Consider the following 18,419-nt stretch of genomic DNA (forward strand, 5'->3'; position numbering starts at 1 on the left):
AAAAATGTATTATAAATAAATTTACAAAAAAATTGCCAAACATCTACAACAATCATATTTACTCCTCCTATATTTTTTCCTGAGCATTTTTTCATTATATTTTTTTTTTTCAAATCAACTAAAACCCAAAAATTGTTGAACGCCAGGATCACAAATTTATTCAACAAACAATAAATCATCAGATGCCTGCTATTTCCATTACAATACATGCAAATAAAAATATAAATAAATTGATTTACCAATGACGTTATTGACAGTCAGCCGGAAACTCAAATTATCCTTGGTCCCCGAGATTTTAGACACTTCCTGTTTTGTTTGTCGCTCCTTGTTCTTCTTGTAATAATATTAAATTAATGTATATATAGATATATAGATATCTTGTTTATGAAACGATCTTCATGAATGAATGTGTCTCAGGTATTATTATTTAGACACATATATACGTATTATATATATATTTGTATACATTAATAAATCCTAAATACACTTGCTGTGCAGATGATGATTTATGACGAGATCCTTCATCAAGTTACCGGCATCTGTCATTCAAATAGTCCAAACACAACCACGTAAAAAGAAATTCTATGTAATAAAAATGTCACTTTTGTCATTTTATTTTTGTTATAAAAACAAGCGCGATTTATAATCAACCAAAAAAATATTTTTTAAAAATAAAAAACTTTCAACAACAACTGAGTTACAAAAAAACAAAAATCACTGAAAACTGAGTCACGGGAAGAATAACTGTGTATTCGCGTTTTCGTTTTTTTTTTTATTCAACATTGACGGCGGTTTTTAATATAACGTCATTTACAAAAAAAAAATGGTGTTCTTTGCACGAGCACGAGAGATTGTATGTATACAAATGAAAGAACGCGTTCAATAGGCTTGTTACTGCACGGCAGTCGCGGCTCGACAGTCGGAGTACGCTGCGTAGAACCCGCCACGCGCCTCCAAACTCTAAACTCGAAAGCATCCAAACCGCGCAAGATGGCTACCACTGCGGGGTATTCTTATTGGTTGATATTAAAACCGCGACCAGGTGCTATCAACTTTGTTATCATATCGCCGAAATACTCATGAGACATATTATGTATGGAAAAACCAGACGCGCCTACTCTTCGAATGATAACAAATTATTTAAAAAATATTTATAGTTCAATACTCCAATAGTAAACATTTCCTCTGTCAATCGCTACTTCTGATATTTTCCAGATTCATTTATAAAATTTTTTTATCCAAACATTGTTGAATTTTTTTCTCAAGTACGACATCTGTAATTTTCTGCTTACAGAAATAAAATAAATAAATAAATAAATGAATACGCGTACTTGTGTAAGTCATTCCATACTATGTCACTTAATTTTTGAAGATCATATTTTTTTATGACACTATTATAATTTTTTTTAATTTTTTTAATAAATAAATTTGCTCCAAAAAATTGCATTTTTTACTTTTTTAATTTTCTAAATGTCAATTTTTTGTTCTCATTTTTTTTTGCCATAATTTATTTGTTAAAAAAATTTTTTAAATTAATTATTATCTGCTAAATTGATTCTCATTATTTTTTTTTGATTAGCTATTGTTTTAACATTAAATTCTGACATCAACTTTTATTTTTAAGAGTTTCCAAGTTTAAAATTTTTGAAAATTTCAAAAAATTAAGAAGGACTGAAAGAAAGGATTCTTTTTTGTTGTACAATTTATTTTTAAAATAGGAAATAATTTTTTTTACAACCAAATAATAATTTTTTTAAAACCAAATTTTTAATTAAAAATCTTTGAAATAATAGCAATTTTATTTTGTCATTACTTTTAAATTAGATTAATAAAACTATTTAAAAAATAAAAAAATTTTTTTTTATGAATATATGATACTACTAATTGTTTTTAAATTTATTTCTTATGAATTTTGACAATTTAAAAATTTACACTTGAACCTGTATTAAGATATCAAAATATAAGTCAACAATTAGCTCATTAAAAAAATATGATTTATAAATTATACAATTTGATGTATGGAATGACCCATATATACCCATGTATAAGTAGTGTCATACAGAGGCTTCAAAGTTAACGGTTTAAAAAAGAAAAGGAATTTGTTCGGAATTTTTCGTGATGACTTCAATGTATTATCAAAAGAAACCATGAAAATATCAATGTAATTAAATTGTGATATGAGCTGTCAAAATAGACACCGTTGGAAATAATTGATAAATTTTTAAATTGATAAATAAACGATAAAAAAAAACTTAAATATTCAATTTTTAATTACTAAATTTGATAAAAATATTTAATTGTTATCAGTATCATAAATAGGTGTCAAACTTATCTCGAATGAATTTAAATTTTTAAATTTGTACACAGAATTTTTGGAACTTTCAACTACTATAGGTAAAATGGGTGTTGAAAAACCTAATTAATTCCCTGTTAATAAATTGATAAAATGGTTTAAAGTATACTATTAAATGAGATAAAATCGGAAGAGTAAGCTGAGAGTAGTGATTAACATACTTATATGTTCGATCATCTAGATGCATTCGACCCTGAAAGGAATGCAGATAACTGCTAATTTCCGGTGACTCTTCTTAGTAAAAATTCTTATATATAACAGAAAATCTGACCAAAAGAAGTATTATATCTAATTTAAATTCATAGCTCTACAATTTATCACGTTATTCAAAAAAAAAAAAAGATTACAATTTTTTTTTTTAAATGTATGCTATACTTTCATATTACAGCTTAATAAAGTGCTTACTGACATGCTTGTGAATAGCTACTCTAATAATTCTAAAATGTCTATGCTTACAGCAACTTTTTTTCTAGAAATTATATAAAAAGTTGATATTCACGAAATTATAAATTTATATCATATAACGTTAATTGATATGTTTTTAAAATAACTTTCTCATCTCCTTAAGATTTTTTAATAAAAATTATTATCAATAATCAGAGTGTTAGACATCACAGTTAATTTAAATACTCAAGAGGCAATCTAATCTGTTTAATCAATCAATAAACCATGACATTCAAACCAATTTTCTGCACGTAAAATTATTTCCACGAAACACTTCGTATCGAGACATCAATTTCCGCATGGACGTCTGTATATAATTTTTGTCGCGTTGATTTGATTGACGTTTACTTGATGGTAATTTCATCTTCTACCAACGACACATGTAACTTCTACATTCTTATAATTTTTTGCACTGATTTCACTACATATGTAATAATTAAAAAAAAAGAAAAATTGAGAATATACTAAAATGTGTCGTGTCTGTATTTTTTTTTTTTTTTTTTGAAAAAGTTCATCAACACGCGATGACAAATTTATTCAGGCATATGCAAGATAATGGATACGATATAAAGATCATAAAGATTGCGAACTTTAAAAAATATCTTTATTATTGAATTATAGAGTACTCATATATTTGATTGTAGTTATACAGCTGTAACGGTGAATTAAATTCAAGTCTGCTGGTGCGTGCGGATTTATAACATGGTATTATATAGGATGGATATTCCTTTACTTGCTCATTACTAGTCGATGTGATAATTTAAAACTCGTTTGAATACAATAACATTCAACTTTGTTTTATTACCACTAATTGTTCATTAATTAGCATGTCATCTAATTATTGTTTTGTTCATATTCCATTCTTTACATAAAATAAATTCACTTTATCGTTAGGCACCCCATATGAAACTATTTATTTCTAACTTTTATTACGTTTTATGAACAATTTTCACACTTATTATTTGTTGTGTAGGCAATTTTTGCGACTGATTTTTAAGATTGACCAAATTAACTATTTAATTTCAAAGAAATATTAATTCAAATATTTAAAAATTGAAAAAGTAATGGTTAATTTAATTATAATTTCATAGAGATTGGTTTTTATAAAAAAACATTAATTCCACTTAAATTGTTTAATGATTTAAATATTGCTATGTAAACAAAGGTATACTATGTAATACAGTCGATTAAAATTTTGTCTGTATGTTGCGGCACAAAAACTTCTTCAAAACAGGTTTTGAAAAAATAAAATTTTATGAATGATTTAAATTACAATGTATTAATTACTTTTAATTATAGTTAAATCAATAGTATAGCTATAAATGCAAGAGGAAATGAATAATTTGTAAGTGAAAGTAATATAATTAACTTATCATATCATTGTTGTGCTTTTTTTATCAAGTATTTTTTAACTCAAAAGTGATTACAGTCATTTGTAAATAAAATTATTAAAAAAATGTATCAATAACATTATTTTATATTTTATTAAATGTTAAACGCTCAAAATGAATTATTTTATTGGAGCTCTTAAAATTAAATTAGACAATATTTTTACATATATTTGACTTGTATATCAGATATACTTGAAATTTATTTTATCAGCAAGTTTATCACTTACTATTATGAAGGTATAATTGAGACTAGTTGTGTATCATAAATTTAATGAATGTTTATTATTGTTACTATTAGATTAATTTAAATTAACAAGATAATATTTTTGATAAATCTTAATCAATAAACAAGTGAACTTTTAGTAAATTAGCTCGAAGCTATTCAAAGCTTTCATATTTATAATTTTATGGATGGATTTATCCATTATCATAAATTATGATTAATTACATACATTTTGCATCTAATAGGGTTTTTTAAAATAAAATTTCTGACAGGAGACCAGGAATAACACTAGCCATATAAATTTCGTAATGAATTTAGATTATTAATAAATTTCATTAAATTGTTAGTTCATAATTAAAAAAGCATTGCAGAAAATTCATAACTCCTCATTATGTATTTTAAATATTCCGAAATACACAATAAATAATAAATAAATGTTAATCAATTTTAGAATATTGAAACTGTCTTAGAACAATAAAAAGTGAAAAAATAAAATCTGCTCTTATTAAAATTAATCATTAATAATTTATGAAGTAGTAAAAAATTGAATCAATGAAGGTAAGATAATAATTCTGAGAACCTTAGATTTTTTGCTATTTTGATTAATATCAATAATTCTTAAAAGAATATTGCTTTAATTGTTTCAGTATTTAATTAAATTAATATTGAAGTTTATTGATATCTTGTATGAAACTTTAGTAGTATGATCTAGAATGTAAATATCAATTTATACATGAAGCAACATCAACTCAATTATGTCGGGATGCGGAAGGAGAATAAATGGAGCAACATTTTATAGTGAGTTTTTAAATTAAATATTCAATATTACATCAACATAAAACCACAACTAAATGTTTCATTAATGCTAAAGTATATACTACTGTTTATGTTATATATACATTACAAAGTTCTAATCTAACATACATGTCCTGGTTTTAGTCTCGATCAACATTCAAGGAATAATATCGCAAAAATTAACTGAACGAAATTAACAATCAGAAATTTTAATTTACAACTTGAAGCATTTGCGGATAATAAAAAAAAATTAAAAAATGATTTTAAATATTCAGATTTGTTATCGTAAACGAAATTATTAAAATAATTTGAAAACAAAATGTTTCATTTTTATTTTATATAGAGGAGGGTGGGGCAAGACGGCCCACCTGGGGCAAGAAGGCCTACCTCAAAAATTGACCAAAAATTTATTTTTCTAATATTTTTTCATCATATTTTGGAGGTGGGCCATCTTGCCCCCCCCCAAAAAAAAATTTTTTTTTGGAACTTTTTGATAGTAGAAAGCCACAAAAAATAAAAACTGGCTTAGGTGGACCATCTTGCCCCATCCTCCCCTACATAAATAAATTAAAAAAATAATAAAATTCGCAGCCGTTCTTAATTGTTATGTGTATGCAAATAAAAGCTTAAAATTATCGCTAGTAATACAATACATGAATAAATACATAGAAACAGAACGATATAGTTTTGATGCTTACGATGACACGCAACCGGAAATTCGCGAGGAACAGGGAACAATGAACAGCGAGAAAAAGCCACACGCACGCTCTGGATTGTCATAATATATCTGTACACTCGCTCATACGAAACAAAATCAAGTTCAATTCCCTCTTTTATTTACAAATAGAACATTTTGCTTCATGATGTTTTCATCTGTATAAACATATAAATTACTCGAAATAAGTTAAATAAAAAAAAATTTTTTTTTAATTTGAAAAAAAAAAATAGAAATGAAAAAAAAAACAGATTTTATCATATGACTATCTTAAACACAAAATTTTTCTTATTCTCTTAATAATACAGATATAGACTTTTTTTTTCAACCAAATAATTTAAATCCAGCAACTAACAAAATTTAGTTAATCATCCATCAAAACATTTATTTTTACGAATTAACAGCACAATAATTTTAAATTGGATTTCAATGTTCATCCTTCAAATATAAATTTTTAATTAAAAAACCTGTTTTACACCGACAATTCTAAAAAAAAATAAAAATAACAAACAGCATCATAAAATATTTAATGACAGGGTTCATGTAGTAAACATTTAATAGTATTTCCAACACATTTATACTTACTTTATTTTCCAGTATAGTAGACTATCACATAAACGATTATCATAACCGGTCGCCATTCATCTCGATCACTAACTTCATTTAGTTATCCAGGCCGTGTTTCCGATGTTATTTGTACTGTAAGTACTACGAGAGCGTGTACCAATAGACGGGAAATACCACGAGTTCACAGCACCACAACGTAGTATTTTATTTAATTTTTTAATTTTTTATTTTTATTGCTTATTACTATTATGTTTTAAAAATCTTCGTGCAAATTAATAAATAATTAATTAAAATATGCGTTTCTATATGTATGTTTAAAGTTGTATACTTATTATCTTACTGCTTTCAACTTAATTATAATTGTTAGAAAAAATTTATTTTTAGAGATTATTTTTTATTGTTGTTACATTTTCTCACGACTGTAGCATTCTACAATGATACAAGTATAAAAAAAAAAATTGACGGCTCATCGAAAAGTACGTGCGTGCTAATTTATTATAATGTTATGAAATATAATATTAAATTAAATGACAAAGTATGGATGTACTTAATATGAGTAAAAGTTGTTGGTGAGAGTAAACAAAAGGATCTTAGTTGGTTGTGTTTATTGTAAAACCGACAGTCGAGGCCAACTAGGTCTGTAGGGTCACATTCTTATTTCCTACCTCAGCAACTTATAGGTCGCTATGAATACAAAATAACCAGAGTATGTGGCTGTTTCTTCAATTTTCCGCAATTTACCTCACAATCCAAGGGCTATCAACACAATAGTTTTAATTTTGTATGTGTACATGTGGATTTTTACAACAAAAGGTTTCAAGTAGAATAGCACAGTACTTAAAAAAGACAATACTGAAATTGAAGCTTCATGAGTTGAATATATTATTTTACAAATCAGAGTTTAAATTATTGTTTACAAATGATACATTTAGACTATTTTTTATTTTAAACTATTAAGAAATTTAGTTTATTTGATCAATAAAGAATTTTCAAACAAATTAATTCATCCGAATAATTTTTTATGGCTACTATAAAATTTTTTTATTGTTTCCATAGAATTTTTTATATACAATATAAAAGACTTATTCTTATGCCATAAATAAGCTAGTAGATGAAAACTATATATTGCGAAATATTTGGTAATTAATGTACAAAACTAAAAACTAAAAAAAAAAAAAAAAAAAAAAAAAATGCAAGCAAAATTGGTAAAAAAAAAAAATTATAAATTACAAACTCTATAATATAATGTCACATGAATAATTATATCATGAAATCAATTACACTACCATTTTATTTCACTTAAAAAAAAGTTGTTTCATCTACTAATTGATACTTTGGAGACTTTATTAGTCCGTAAACGTGACTAACTAATTTTTTGAATGTTTGACATATCAAAAAAAAAAAAAAACGCAGTACTATAATTATTCGATGCTCTTTAGTGTAAACATTTATAGTTACTTGTATATTTACCAAAAATCTAGATTTCAAATTATTCGACTTAATTGCTTATAAATATTATTAATTATCACGGTTTTTTTTAATTTGTTCTATCTATTAATTATAACATTTTTTCAAGTAACACAAGCAGTGCTTGACAACGTTCTTTCACCTAAAAAAAGAGAATCGTTTATATCAATAAAATTTTTTAAATTATTATTAAATAAATAAAAAAAAATTTACCTCAGTTACTGTACGGTTTCCCAGCAATTTACTGACAGTAATAAAAGTACTTTCCGAATAATCTTTCTGAACATGTTGAAGAAGCAAAGAATCCTCTTGTCTAGTCCACGAACTGTTGTTAACTAATTCATTAATAGAACTACTTTTACCATGATCATCATGATCATCATGATCTACATTTTTAACAGTCGGATTATCTTTAATATCATAGGTTAAATTATTTTCAATAGCACAATCATTGACAGCGATCAACGCTTCTTTATCACTTTCAACTTCTTTAGTAAGTTCACTGACTGAATTATTAACAACAGACATTTCATTGAGCTTATTTAATTCTAAAGCAAAATTTTTAGACTCGGCTTTTGCTTCTCTTCTTTCAGCTCGTTTTTCACGCTTACTTTTAAGCGGATAAGTTACTTCATTAGTAGTAGAAGTAACAGATGATGATGATATCGGAACATTTGAATTAGCATTATTCTCAGTAGACTTGGATAGCCGTCGGTGTTCAAGTGACTTGGGAGGTGATTTACCTCCACGTTTACTCTTAGACATAACTTTATCACTGTCATCATTGTCTTTAATGGGTGAAGTCTTCAATGAACATTGTTTTTGAGTCTGCTCATCAGTATTTATATCATTCTTCGACGACTTGCGTCGTCTGCTTGTCGATGGCACAGCCGTCGATGCAGTTTTATCAGTTGTTTTAAGTGAAACACGAGATATATTTTCAAGTTTTTCTTCTTCATCACCAGGAAATTCAACTTTTGCTGGTCTCAATCCTTCAGGCGTTTGTAAATATAAACGACCGTTAAGATATCTTATTCCGCATGATATACAATGCTCCATACGCGTTTTTAGATGCGGTTCATTAGTATCATGACAATCACATTTACAATTATCACCGCCATAATGATCATCTTGTACAGCTGGTGTTGGTAGTTCAATATTTTCATACAATTCCGGTGAGTCAACAGTAAAAATACGATTTTTATCATGCGGTAAAACTGGACAAGTTAAATTTTCAAATAAACTCGGTGAAAATAAACTCTGCGGTGGTTTACCAGTTGGCAAGACTTGTTGAAACATATCGATAATAAGTTGATGTCCTTTCAATATTGGATCCATTGTTGTGTGAATCAATTCTAGTGTTGGATTAGCTTCAGCAGCTAATTGCGTTAAAGCCTGCATGACCCTCATCATTCGAGACGGTTGTTTAGCAAAATAAACTTGTGCTGCGTTTATAAATTCATTCATTTTTTGTAACATCATATGTTCTGTTGATTTATAGATCATCGCAGCTTGATGTGGTTTTAAAAATAATAAAAATACTGTTGACAATTCTGGATAATCTTTAAGCACTTTATTGACATCTTTGTAAAGATTTATTGCCAGTTGATCTAGTAACTCACTAGTTTTTTCTTGTTGCTCGCGTGTCTCATTAACGCCTTCTGTTATTTTATCATATTTTTCATAATAATCCAAGTATAATTTCAATACTAAGCGCAATGATTCTGGATTACTGGATTCTAAAGTTATATGGAGTTTTTGAAGAAAAGATTCTGCGAATTCTAAAAAATAAAATTATTAATTTAAAAATAATAAGTTAATACTTCTTTTATTCTAAATACAATCAATTAAACTTACTTGTTGCACGTTCTTCTGATTCTTTTTCAGCTTCATACATTCGTTTAATATTCTCAGACTCTCGAGCTTGTTTAGCTTTTTTTCTATTAATGGTATCTTTCTTTATTGTTGTACTAGCTAACATCAACTCAGCAATCTCATCTTCATTATCCTACAATTTAAAATATTATGATTATTATCACTATAACTAATAATTTTAACAGTTTTTATAAATTAAATTATTAATAACATACTCCTTTTGATGATCCAATTAATTCTTGAGATGTTTCCGTCGAGTCTTCTTTATCATTGAGTTTTATAGATTCACTATTACTACTAGATAAATTTTTCGATCCAGATACTTGAGTCATCAGTTTCATATTTTGTGCGCTGCGTATTTTAGCAAGACGTGGAGTAGTTTTTCTAGTTTGCACTGATATAGTACCACTCGAAGTACCTTCTTTAGCTTCTGAATCTTCTTTATTTCCTGTACTATTAGCAGTCTGCTTTGCACTTTTTTTGCTTGCAGATTCTCTTGTGCTGGAGTTAGTCAACATATTTACAGTTGGAGTACAAAAACTTGAATCGATAATCATATTATCCGTAGAACTTGATAAAAGAGACATTAAAGCAAGGTACGATTCGTTTTCTTCACGATCGTTCTATTTGGGAAAAAACAATAACCAGATTGAATTTATTTTCAAAGGCAAAAATATTGTAATTTTTTTTTTAACTGATAAAACAAACTTTTTTTAACTTAAAAAAAAAAAAAAAAAAAAATTTAACTTACATTTTGGATATAATCCTGCCACATTTTAGGTAAAGATTCTAAGGGTTGATATTTTGGCTCCACCATATCATTATCTACCGCAATATAATGAATTTTAGGAGGAATACTACCTGTTTTAAAATACGTCTGAAACAAAGGAATCAATTCAACCATTAATATAATTATTCCAAGTTTAAACTTTTTCGTAGTAATGTTTGTGTAAAATTCATACTTTAACTGGATTAGGTTCTCGACTTGCTCGCAAAGTTATTATCCTTTCATACAAAGCGCTTGGTTTTCTAACGGGCATTAAATATTCCGCAATTAATTGAGCTGCATCCATGAGTAACATTTTCTTTTTCCACCTTTTTTTATGACTCTCAATATATGGACAAAATTCTGACACACCTAAGCCCAATAATCTACAATAATTTTTTAATTAGTTCTTTACAAACAAGCATTAAATAATTAACTTACTGTATTTCCGATGGAAAGTATGACAGAGTATTCTCGCGGACATTCGGTTTCAATATACTACTAAAAGGTTGATGTGGTAAAAGGTGTGGATAGAGTAATGCTTTTGATCCCATTATGAAGCTTTTCAATCTTGGATGAAGTTTTGGCAGGAATCTCGTTTTTTTTAATCGCAATTCTTCTTCTTTTACATTATCATGAACCATTTTAATAGTTATACCGTGACTGAACTGCTCATCTTTAAATTGATTTTTCCATCCTTGTACAGTTTTTAACGCTTCATCGAGATTGAAAATATTGAAAGCTGAATTTTCATCTTTTTGGAGTGATCTATTTAATAAAAATAAAATACAAATTAACTAGTAACAAATTTATAAAAATTTTATAGCCATTATAAGTTTGTTAACCAACATACTTGATGCTGTCTAAATTTTCTTCACAAGTTACTGACTGACTATGTAGTTTCGGATGTTTATAAGTCATTAAGAAATGTTGTGTCATTAATTGAATGTGTTGTTGAAATTGAATATTTAATAGAGCCCTAAAATCTTCATCTAATGCCCTAGATAATTCAGTTTCATTTGGAGTTGGTTCACTGTGGACAATTGGAACATTCTGTAAAAATAATAGTTTATAAATTTTCTGTACCTTTAAAATAATAAATAATTATTGAGAATGCTTTTTAAAAATGTTTACAGTTTCCATCTGTGGAATATCTTGAACTAAAGTTTCTGGTTCATCTGTCGCTTTTTTCTTCTTTGTTGCATCATTAGATTCTGGCAAATATATGTCAATGAATTCAACCATTTCTGATATCAAATCATTCAATTCTTTGCGAGGAATTTTAACAGCTTTATCAGCTCTAAATTCTTCTTTATCAACTAAAATTAAAAACAAACAAATAACAAGGAATAGAATAATATAAGAAATAATTTTAGAATAATAATAAAAAAAATTCACTTACATAACTCTTCATCATGGTCTTCAAGTATATTATATTCAGGATCAGCTTCAGTATCATCTTCAACTTCAGCTTCAGGATTCGTATAATTATTCAAAAAACCAATCCAAGCTGGATCTTTATCGTTGTTATCCCAATCATACATGTCAAGCGTAATATCAGGTGGAACGAATGCTTTTTCAATAGCTTCGATCGGTATCTCGCTTAAACTTAATTTTGACCGGGTTCTTTGACCAATATTTTCTTCTTCGGTAGGTACATGAGGAATTCTGTGAATAAAACATCAAGTTAATATTTTTTAAGTGTAAATAACATCACTGATGATAGTTAAAAAAAATTTTGGTAAATTACGATATACTACGAAAGAATATTTGATAAAGTATGTCACAAGTAAGACACAGAGTATTTAATTCATACTTCTCTAAATATTAATAAGTAATACTTAATTACTCAGGAATTTTAAATAATCCTTCAATATCATATTGTGGATCAGGTAGAGTTAGTTCTTCTACAGGTGTCTCTGGCACAACTGGAACAGCAGGCGTTGCAGGTTCTGAATCAATGTCACTCAGTGTAACATTACCTTCGCCTTCATCCTCACTGTGTTGATCTTGATCAGGTTTATACTCTTCATCAGATGAATCCTCTTCCAGCTCTTGATCAATTAAGGCTTGTACTTTTGATGATTTTGTTTTTTTAGCTGGCGTTAGTGACCATGGTATATTAGGCTGTGTCATTGCTAGCTCCCTGTTTTAAAAATTAAAAAAAAAATTTAACAATTATATTTTTTATTTATAAATAAAGTTTACTTACTTAGCTTTAGCTCTTGTTAATTTTGGTTCAAAAACGGCAGCTTCTTCAGAATTATATATACTATTATTGACCATTGCTAAGACATGTTCATTGGTGATAACATGTTTGATAATATTTTTGACATTAATAGCTGTTAAATTTGTTTTGGCTGCTTTAGCATCCAATTGTCTTTCAAGTTCTTCTTCCACCTCATCCAGCACCATCATGTCAGTAATTTCGAGTCTTCGTCGTTTCGTTGGACGTTCATTATCATCAACTTCAGCAACGTCTATTTGCAGACCGGTTTCAGAATCTGATTCATAGCTGCTATTTTTTTCATCATCATAATATATTACAGGAAACTCGAAATCACCAGCTTCGTAATCCTGATCCATTTTAAGAGTATTATTTTCCTGTAAAAAATTCACATTCTTTAAAAAAATTTTCTTTTTTGGCGGGCAATCACAGGTGATTTGCTATAATAATAATTTATTACAAGGTTATGAAAATTTTTTAACTATTTTGAACTTACTTTATAAGCAACTGTAGAAATAAATTAGGTTATTCACTCCGTTATTATCTAAAACTAATTTCAAGTTCTATATTTTCAACCCATAAACTTGTTTTAAGAGCAACGAAAGAAATGAACTTTGTTATTAAACGATTTTTATTTTTATTGTTTTCATTGATATTCACATAAAATCAGCAATACTTGGAGAGGGGAAATAAGTGGGATCCAAAACAAAAGTTACTTTTGTAAAGAGACGCTAGAGAGAGCGTCGATATTTTAAAAACACAGTGTCTGTTGCATGACCAGCTGCTAGAAAAATAGAAGTTCTGAAATTTTCATGCCACCAAATAAATATAATACTAAAATTGGCCGACGTATTTAATTTTTTGATTTTCTTTTAATTATTAAATTAGAACTAAAAAATATTTTTTAAAAATTTCACGCATTGCTTTTCAAGATTTTTACAATTAAAATTTTTTTTTTTTTTTTTTATCTTTTTGTCATTATTTTTTCAGTAAAAAAAAATTCTACAAATTTTTAGATGTCGGCTAACTCAATTTACATCAAATGAACCATTTTAAATGAAAACTTTTATAAAATATTATAATCAAAATATTTAAATATTTACAATTAAGAAAGGCAAAATTATTTGTCGTTGAAAATTGTATCTACAATAACATTTGACTATTGACAACAATTATTAAAACATAGTTATATTTTTAAAACTTTATGACCATAAATGCTAAGTTGTGTCTCATATTTCATCGTAAATGTTTTTTTTAGTCATCTTTAACAACTTTAACTATGGATGGGTAAACTTTCTACTAAGATAAGAGGGTTATTTTCCAAATAAAGTTTAACCTAGGTAGTAAAGTTTACGACTTTCGGATGTACATGTGGTCCATATGACATTAAAATGCTTTTATTATTTATCGACTTCATCCTACTTCCAACGTTTACTAGAATTTTCATAAACGTAAATTTTGTAGTCTATAGAACTTCAAGTTATCTAATTATGTTCACTAGCCTACAACAATACTTGTGGAATGTTTTATAACCTGGACAAGTAAGACAATGTGAACACATGGTAACTAAAATCAGTGTGGCCAGAACGTGCTCTTTTCTTACCCCCACTTTGTAGGACACTCTCATCTGACTACATTGAAAGCGGTACAAAGTGGGGGTAAAAAAATCGCACAATCTGGCCACACTGACTAAAATGCCCTTGAAAAATAAACCCCAAAATCTTCAATACAATAAAAAAAACCTGAATACTTTCCAACAAATGAATTTTAAATACTTTTACAACCCAGCAAAAACAAACAGCATTTGGTTAGACTTTCTTTGAAATACTCTTCTTCGAATTGAATAAGTTTATAATACAAACTCAATCACAATTTGAATCTAAAAATTACAAAAGTTTTTGGTTAATTTACATAGCTTTTGGTTGATTTACCTTATCGTACCATACATATTTTACTTTTAGGATAATCTAAGATCCCAAAAATACAGATTATAGCAATAAATAATAGTATTACCTAGTTCAAAGTATAATAATTAAAATACTCGCTATGAATTTAATCCGTTTACTATGCTTATCAGCCTTTCTTCGAGTCTCTTCAAATCCTCAAATCAAGTGTTCACTAACTTCAGGTTCGAAACTGTAGAGACTCAATTTTACTATTCGTTATTTCGTCGTAAGAGGGGATACGACGGTTGGGGATGTAAATTGACACTTTGCATGAGACTCGAGAATCGAGATTTTACTTCAGCACCAACCACCAACGCCAACCGCCGATACCACCGACACCGCCGACGAACGACGAACAAGTCCAGTCCGGTTCAAACATCCTGAGTATTTACACGTCTTTGTAACCGATCTTCGTGACACTTGAATAATCTTTGTTTCATCCCTCGTTTTATTTCTTTTTCGAATCGTGGTGATAAAACAAACTCGACTCGTTTATAAATTATTCTTTCTGATCATCCGCGAAATATTTTTTGGCTGAGTTTTGTTTGTTTATTTTTTTCGCTGATCATCAACGTAAGTTTTTAATTTATTTTATTATTTTATAAAATTTATTTTATTATTTTATAAAATTTTTAATGACACTGAAGTTAGCAGATGTCTGAAAATTTTTGATTTTTTAATATTACCGCAATAATAATATGAAAAATATATCAATAATCACTTTAGAAATAAATTATTTTGTTACTTCTATTTACATAATTATTTCCATGAAGTTCTTAAGTCAATGGCTTGAATAAAAATTCTTAAGTCCAATCAACAATTTTTTCATGTGTAAAATTTCCTGTAATTATAATGTTAATAATTTAGTACTAACAAGACATTTCTTTGAAAAGATGCCTTTCTATTCAGATTTTTTGACAATGGATGTTGATGAAACAGTTGGCCAGTCACAAACAAATTGTTTCAAGTATCAATCAAATGAAGAACTCGAATCACCCGAATCACCAAATTTGAATAGAAACTTTTATAAACGCAAAGGACAGGTATGATTATAAAATTAATTAAATAAAATATGTCGTTAATTCACCTTGGGAGTTATATTTTATAAACATAAGCTAATTTATTTAATTGATCAAATTTTTTCATTTATAGGGTCACTTGAGAGATAGATACAGGACAAACTATGCACAAACACCAGAAAACAACTCAGGATATTATTCTTCAGGTTCATTCGCTGGATTGGTAAGCTTTTATGAACAAATCGATAATAAAATTCATTTTTTCTCTTCGGATAATTAATTTTGTTTTCATTTTAATAATTAGATGAATTCACAAATTTCTTCGTTGGAAAAATCATTCATAAGAACGGGACAGGAAAATACACCGTGCAAAGAAAACCAGGTATGATAATTTATATATAAAAAAATATATTTTATGAAATAATATTTAATTGCATTCACTTTTTTTTTAATTTTTTTATTCAGATGTGTATTGGACTCAAGCCATCAGAACGTATTAGTTACCTTCGGGAAATCTTGCCCCTGCAAAACCAGTCCGGAGGATACACTTCACGTTCGAAATGGGAATTGATGGCTTTACCCAAGGCACCTCTACGTCGTCCTAACAGTCCATCATCTCATCTTTTTTGGTAAGCAAAAAATTTTAGCAGAAAAACATTTTTTTCTGCTGAAATGCAATTGAAATTCAGTTATTATAAAGATAACGAATCATCAGTTGTAATTAATAGTACATACTATTAATATTTTATTGTCAAAGCTCTTACTTTTTTCTCTGATGCTATGCATCAGATTTGAATTAAGGCAACAAGAGGATTTATGTTTGTGTGGTAATTATCTAATTTTCATAATGCTTTATAGGCATTTTTTGCAACCCGATTGAAAAAATTATTTATGTTGTCAGTTTTGATAATTTATTAAATTTAAAAATGACAAAATTAATTTTGTTTTCTATAAGAACTATAGTTTATTATATACATAAGAGTATTCATAAAAGTACAGAAGTTCCATACGGAATGCGAAAGACTTGATTAATATTATAATTTTTAGGTGATAGTAGTCATTTTTAATTATGAGTAGTTTTTGTGAGTGTTTTAAACTCAAGGATATAATTATTGAGGATTTTATATTTTTAAGTAAATATGTTGTTTATAATTACGATAATAACTGTCTTATTTAAAAGCGTTTAAGCAATTGAAAAAAAAAAAAAAAAATTTAATTTTTTTTCATTGCAAAAGAAAAATTATTAATAATTTTTTTTAATTTTTCACTAAATTATAATCACTTACACCTTACACGTACAAAAATAATGTAAGAATTACGTATGCAAATAGTTTAAGTAACATACATTTTTGAAGATTATTTTTTAAAAGAGTTTCGGTAATATGAAGGATATTTTCACGAGTCTAATTATCAAGAATAGTATCCATACAGTAATAGACAGTCTGTATAATCTTGACTGCGATGAGCTTGTAGTTACTGGCAGCAAAATTATTGTATACACGGCGATAGATGAGTTATTTCAGTAATAAATTGAAAGACGCAATATGTCACAGAAACGAATAATTTTTACATTCCATTTAATTGGATATAATATAACATTAATCTAAATTATAATAAAATTTCCACAGATGAGATTTTCAAAATATTGATGATTAAAAATTATTTTTAGAATTTTGAAAGTGGAATGACTAATTTTTATCGTTTAATTACTCGAAAAATTTTTAATGATTTGCTGGCTACAATTTCTAAGAATTCGTGTAATTAAATAAAATATCTTCAGGAATTTTAATAACATTTACAACTTTTCAATAATTCAATAAAGTACAATTTATGTAAGACTCTAAATACAATTACACACGATTTAAATTCGCAAGTTAAGAATAATTAATTCTTCACAAGTTGAGAGCAAAGGTACAGATAATGACAAAGTTACTCATGAAAGAAGCTTAATATTGTTTACACGATATATTTATTGGAATTAAGATAGAAAATAAAATAGTTTTCCGAATTTTCATGAATGTTCAATGATAATGAAATGATTAGAGAGGTCATCAATTATTTTTTTAAACATCATAGTAAATTACAAATAAGACCAAATGTATATCTAGATTACACATTATATGTAGCATGTTGTTTATAATACTTACAGTAACAAATTGAAACGAAGATATTATTTAAATATCAAATACAATGTGTTTATCGACTATGCTCAATCATTTAATAAAATGATGTATGTAAAAAAAGCATTTAATCAAAATATTAAACTAATTGTTATTTAAAAAAAAATTTTGATTATCAAGGATAGAGCTTTTTAGTAAATAGAGTTGATTTAAAATATGTGAATGATTGATACTAGAATATTTACGTAAAAAGTGTGAAATTAATAGTAAGAAAATCGTAAGAAGTTGTACTTGATTAACAAATAATAACATAGCTTACGACATTTATTTTTAATACTTGATAAGCATAAAAATAATTATAATTTAATGTATTTTAATAAATTTTGCAATTGTAAGTTTTTAAAATAAGTCATTTATGTAAATTTCACTTAATATAAATAATTATAGTTGTATTATTAAGAATTTGTATGCTTAAATAAACATTCATTGATCTCAGAGTTCAATAGTTTTT

General features: G+C 27.1%; 3 protein-coding genes across 4 annotated transcripts in view; 1 reads left to right on the forward strand and 2 right to left on the reverse strand.

Moving 5' to 3' along the window:
• The window catches only part of Ec (ubiquitin specific peptidase echinus), a 60,889-nt gene extending 59,971 nt beyond the window's left edge, over positions 1-918 (reverse strand). Inside the window, exon 1 of the mRNA XM_074249025.1 lies at positions 240-918. The gene's annotated coding sequence lies outside the window, so the exon portion shown is untranslated. The remainder of the gene's footprint in view (positions 1-239) is intronic.
• Positions 919-6,845: 5,927 nt separating this feature from the next.
• Mute (gon-4 like protein muscle wasted) lies at positions 6,846-13,624 on the reverse strand. Its single transcript, XM_074247501.1, has 13 exons — positions 13,320-13,624; positions 12,809-13,200; positions 12,446-12,742; positions 11,999-12,264; positions 11,731-11,915; positions 11,450-11,649; positions 11,038-11,364; positions 10,793-10,982; positions 10,582-10,707; positions 10,046-10,453; positions 9,813-9,963; positions 8,169-9,736; positions 6,846-8,097 (listed from the first exon to the last, which is right to left on the reverse strand). The coding sequence occupies exons 2-13, from the start codon at positions 13,180-13,182 to the stop codon at positions 8,047-8,049; spliced, it is 4,143 nt and encodes a 1,380-aa protein (XP_074103602.1). The 5' UTR covers positions 13,183-13,200; positions 13,320-13,624; the 3' UTR covers positions 6,846-8,046.
• A 1,387-nt stretch (positions 13,625-15,011) lies between these two features.
• LOC141530422 (uncharacterized) lies at positions 15,012-18,405 on the forward strand. 2 transcript variants are annotated; one of them, XM_074247503.1, is made up of 5 exons: positions 15,012-15,342; positions 15,679-15,812; positions 15,922-16,011; positions 16,093-16,170; positions 16,254-18,405. In XM_074247503.1, the coding sequence occupies exons 2-5, from the start codon at positions 15,690-15,692 to the stop codon at positions 16,419-16,421; spliced, it is 459 nt and encodes a 152-aa protein (XP_074103604.1). In that variant the 5' UTR covers positions 15,012-15,342; positions 15,679-15,689; the 3' UTR covers positions 16,422-18,405. The 2 variants fall into 2 exon arrangements, with proteins under 2 accessions (XP_074103604.1, XP_074103603.1); XM_074247502.1 differs by having other exon boundaries at positions 15,017-15,342; positions 15,663-15,812.
• The last annotated feature ends 14 nt before the right edge of the window (positions 18,406-18,419 follow it).

The sequence above is a fragment of the Cotesia typhae genome, unplaced genomic scaffold (assembly GCF_013202065.1).
Source record: "Cotesia typhae breed Kobodo isofemale line unplaced genomic scaffold, CoteBio_Ctyphae contig_5, whole genome shotgun sequence".
Taxonomy (NCBI): domain Eukaryota; kingdom Metazoa; phylum Arthropoda; class Insecta; order Hymenoptera; family Braconidae; genus Cotesia; species Cotesia typhae.

Bases quoted from the DNA above. Each gene is read 5' to 3' on its own strand.
- Mute (XM_074247501.1), bottom strand. From the start codon at position 13,182: ATGGATCAGGATTACGAAGCTGGTGATTTCGAGTTTCCTGTAATATAT. The intron at 12,743-12,808 runs GTAAGTAAACTT...TTTTTAAAACAG, and splicing joins TTAACAAGAGCTAAAGCTAA to GGAGCTAGCAATGACACAGC. The intron at 8,098-8,168 runs GTAAATTTTTTT...CTCTTTTTTTAG, and splicing joins GAAACCGTACAGTAACTGAG to GTGAAAGAACGTTGTCAAGC.
- LOC141530422 (XM_074247502.1), top strand. From the start codon at position 15,663: ATGCCTTTCTATTCAGATTTTTTGACAATGGATGTTGATGAAACAGTT. The intron at 15,813-15,921 runs GTATGATTATAA...TTTCATTTATAG, and splicing joins TTTATAAACGCAAAGGACAG to GGTCACTTGAGAGATAGATA. The intron at 16,012-16,092 runs GTAAGCTTTTAT...TTTAATAATTAG, and splicing joins CAGGTTCATTCGCTGGATTG to ATGAATTCACAAATTTCTTC.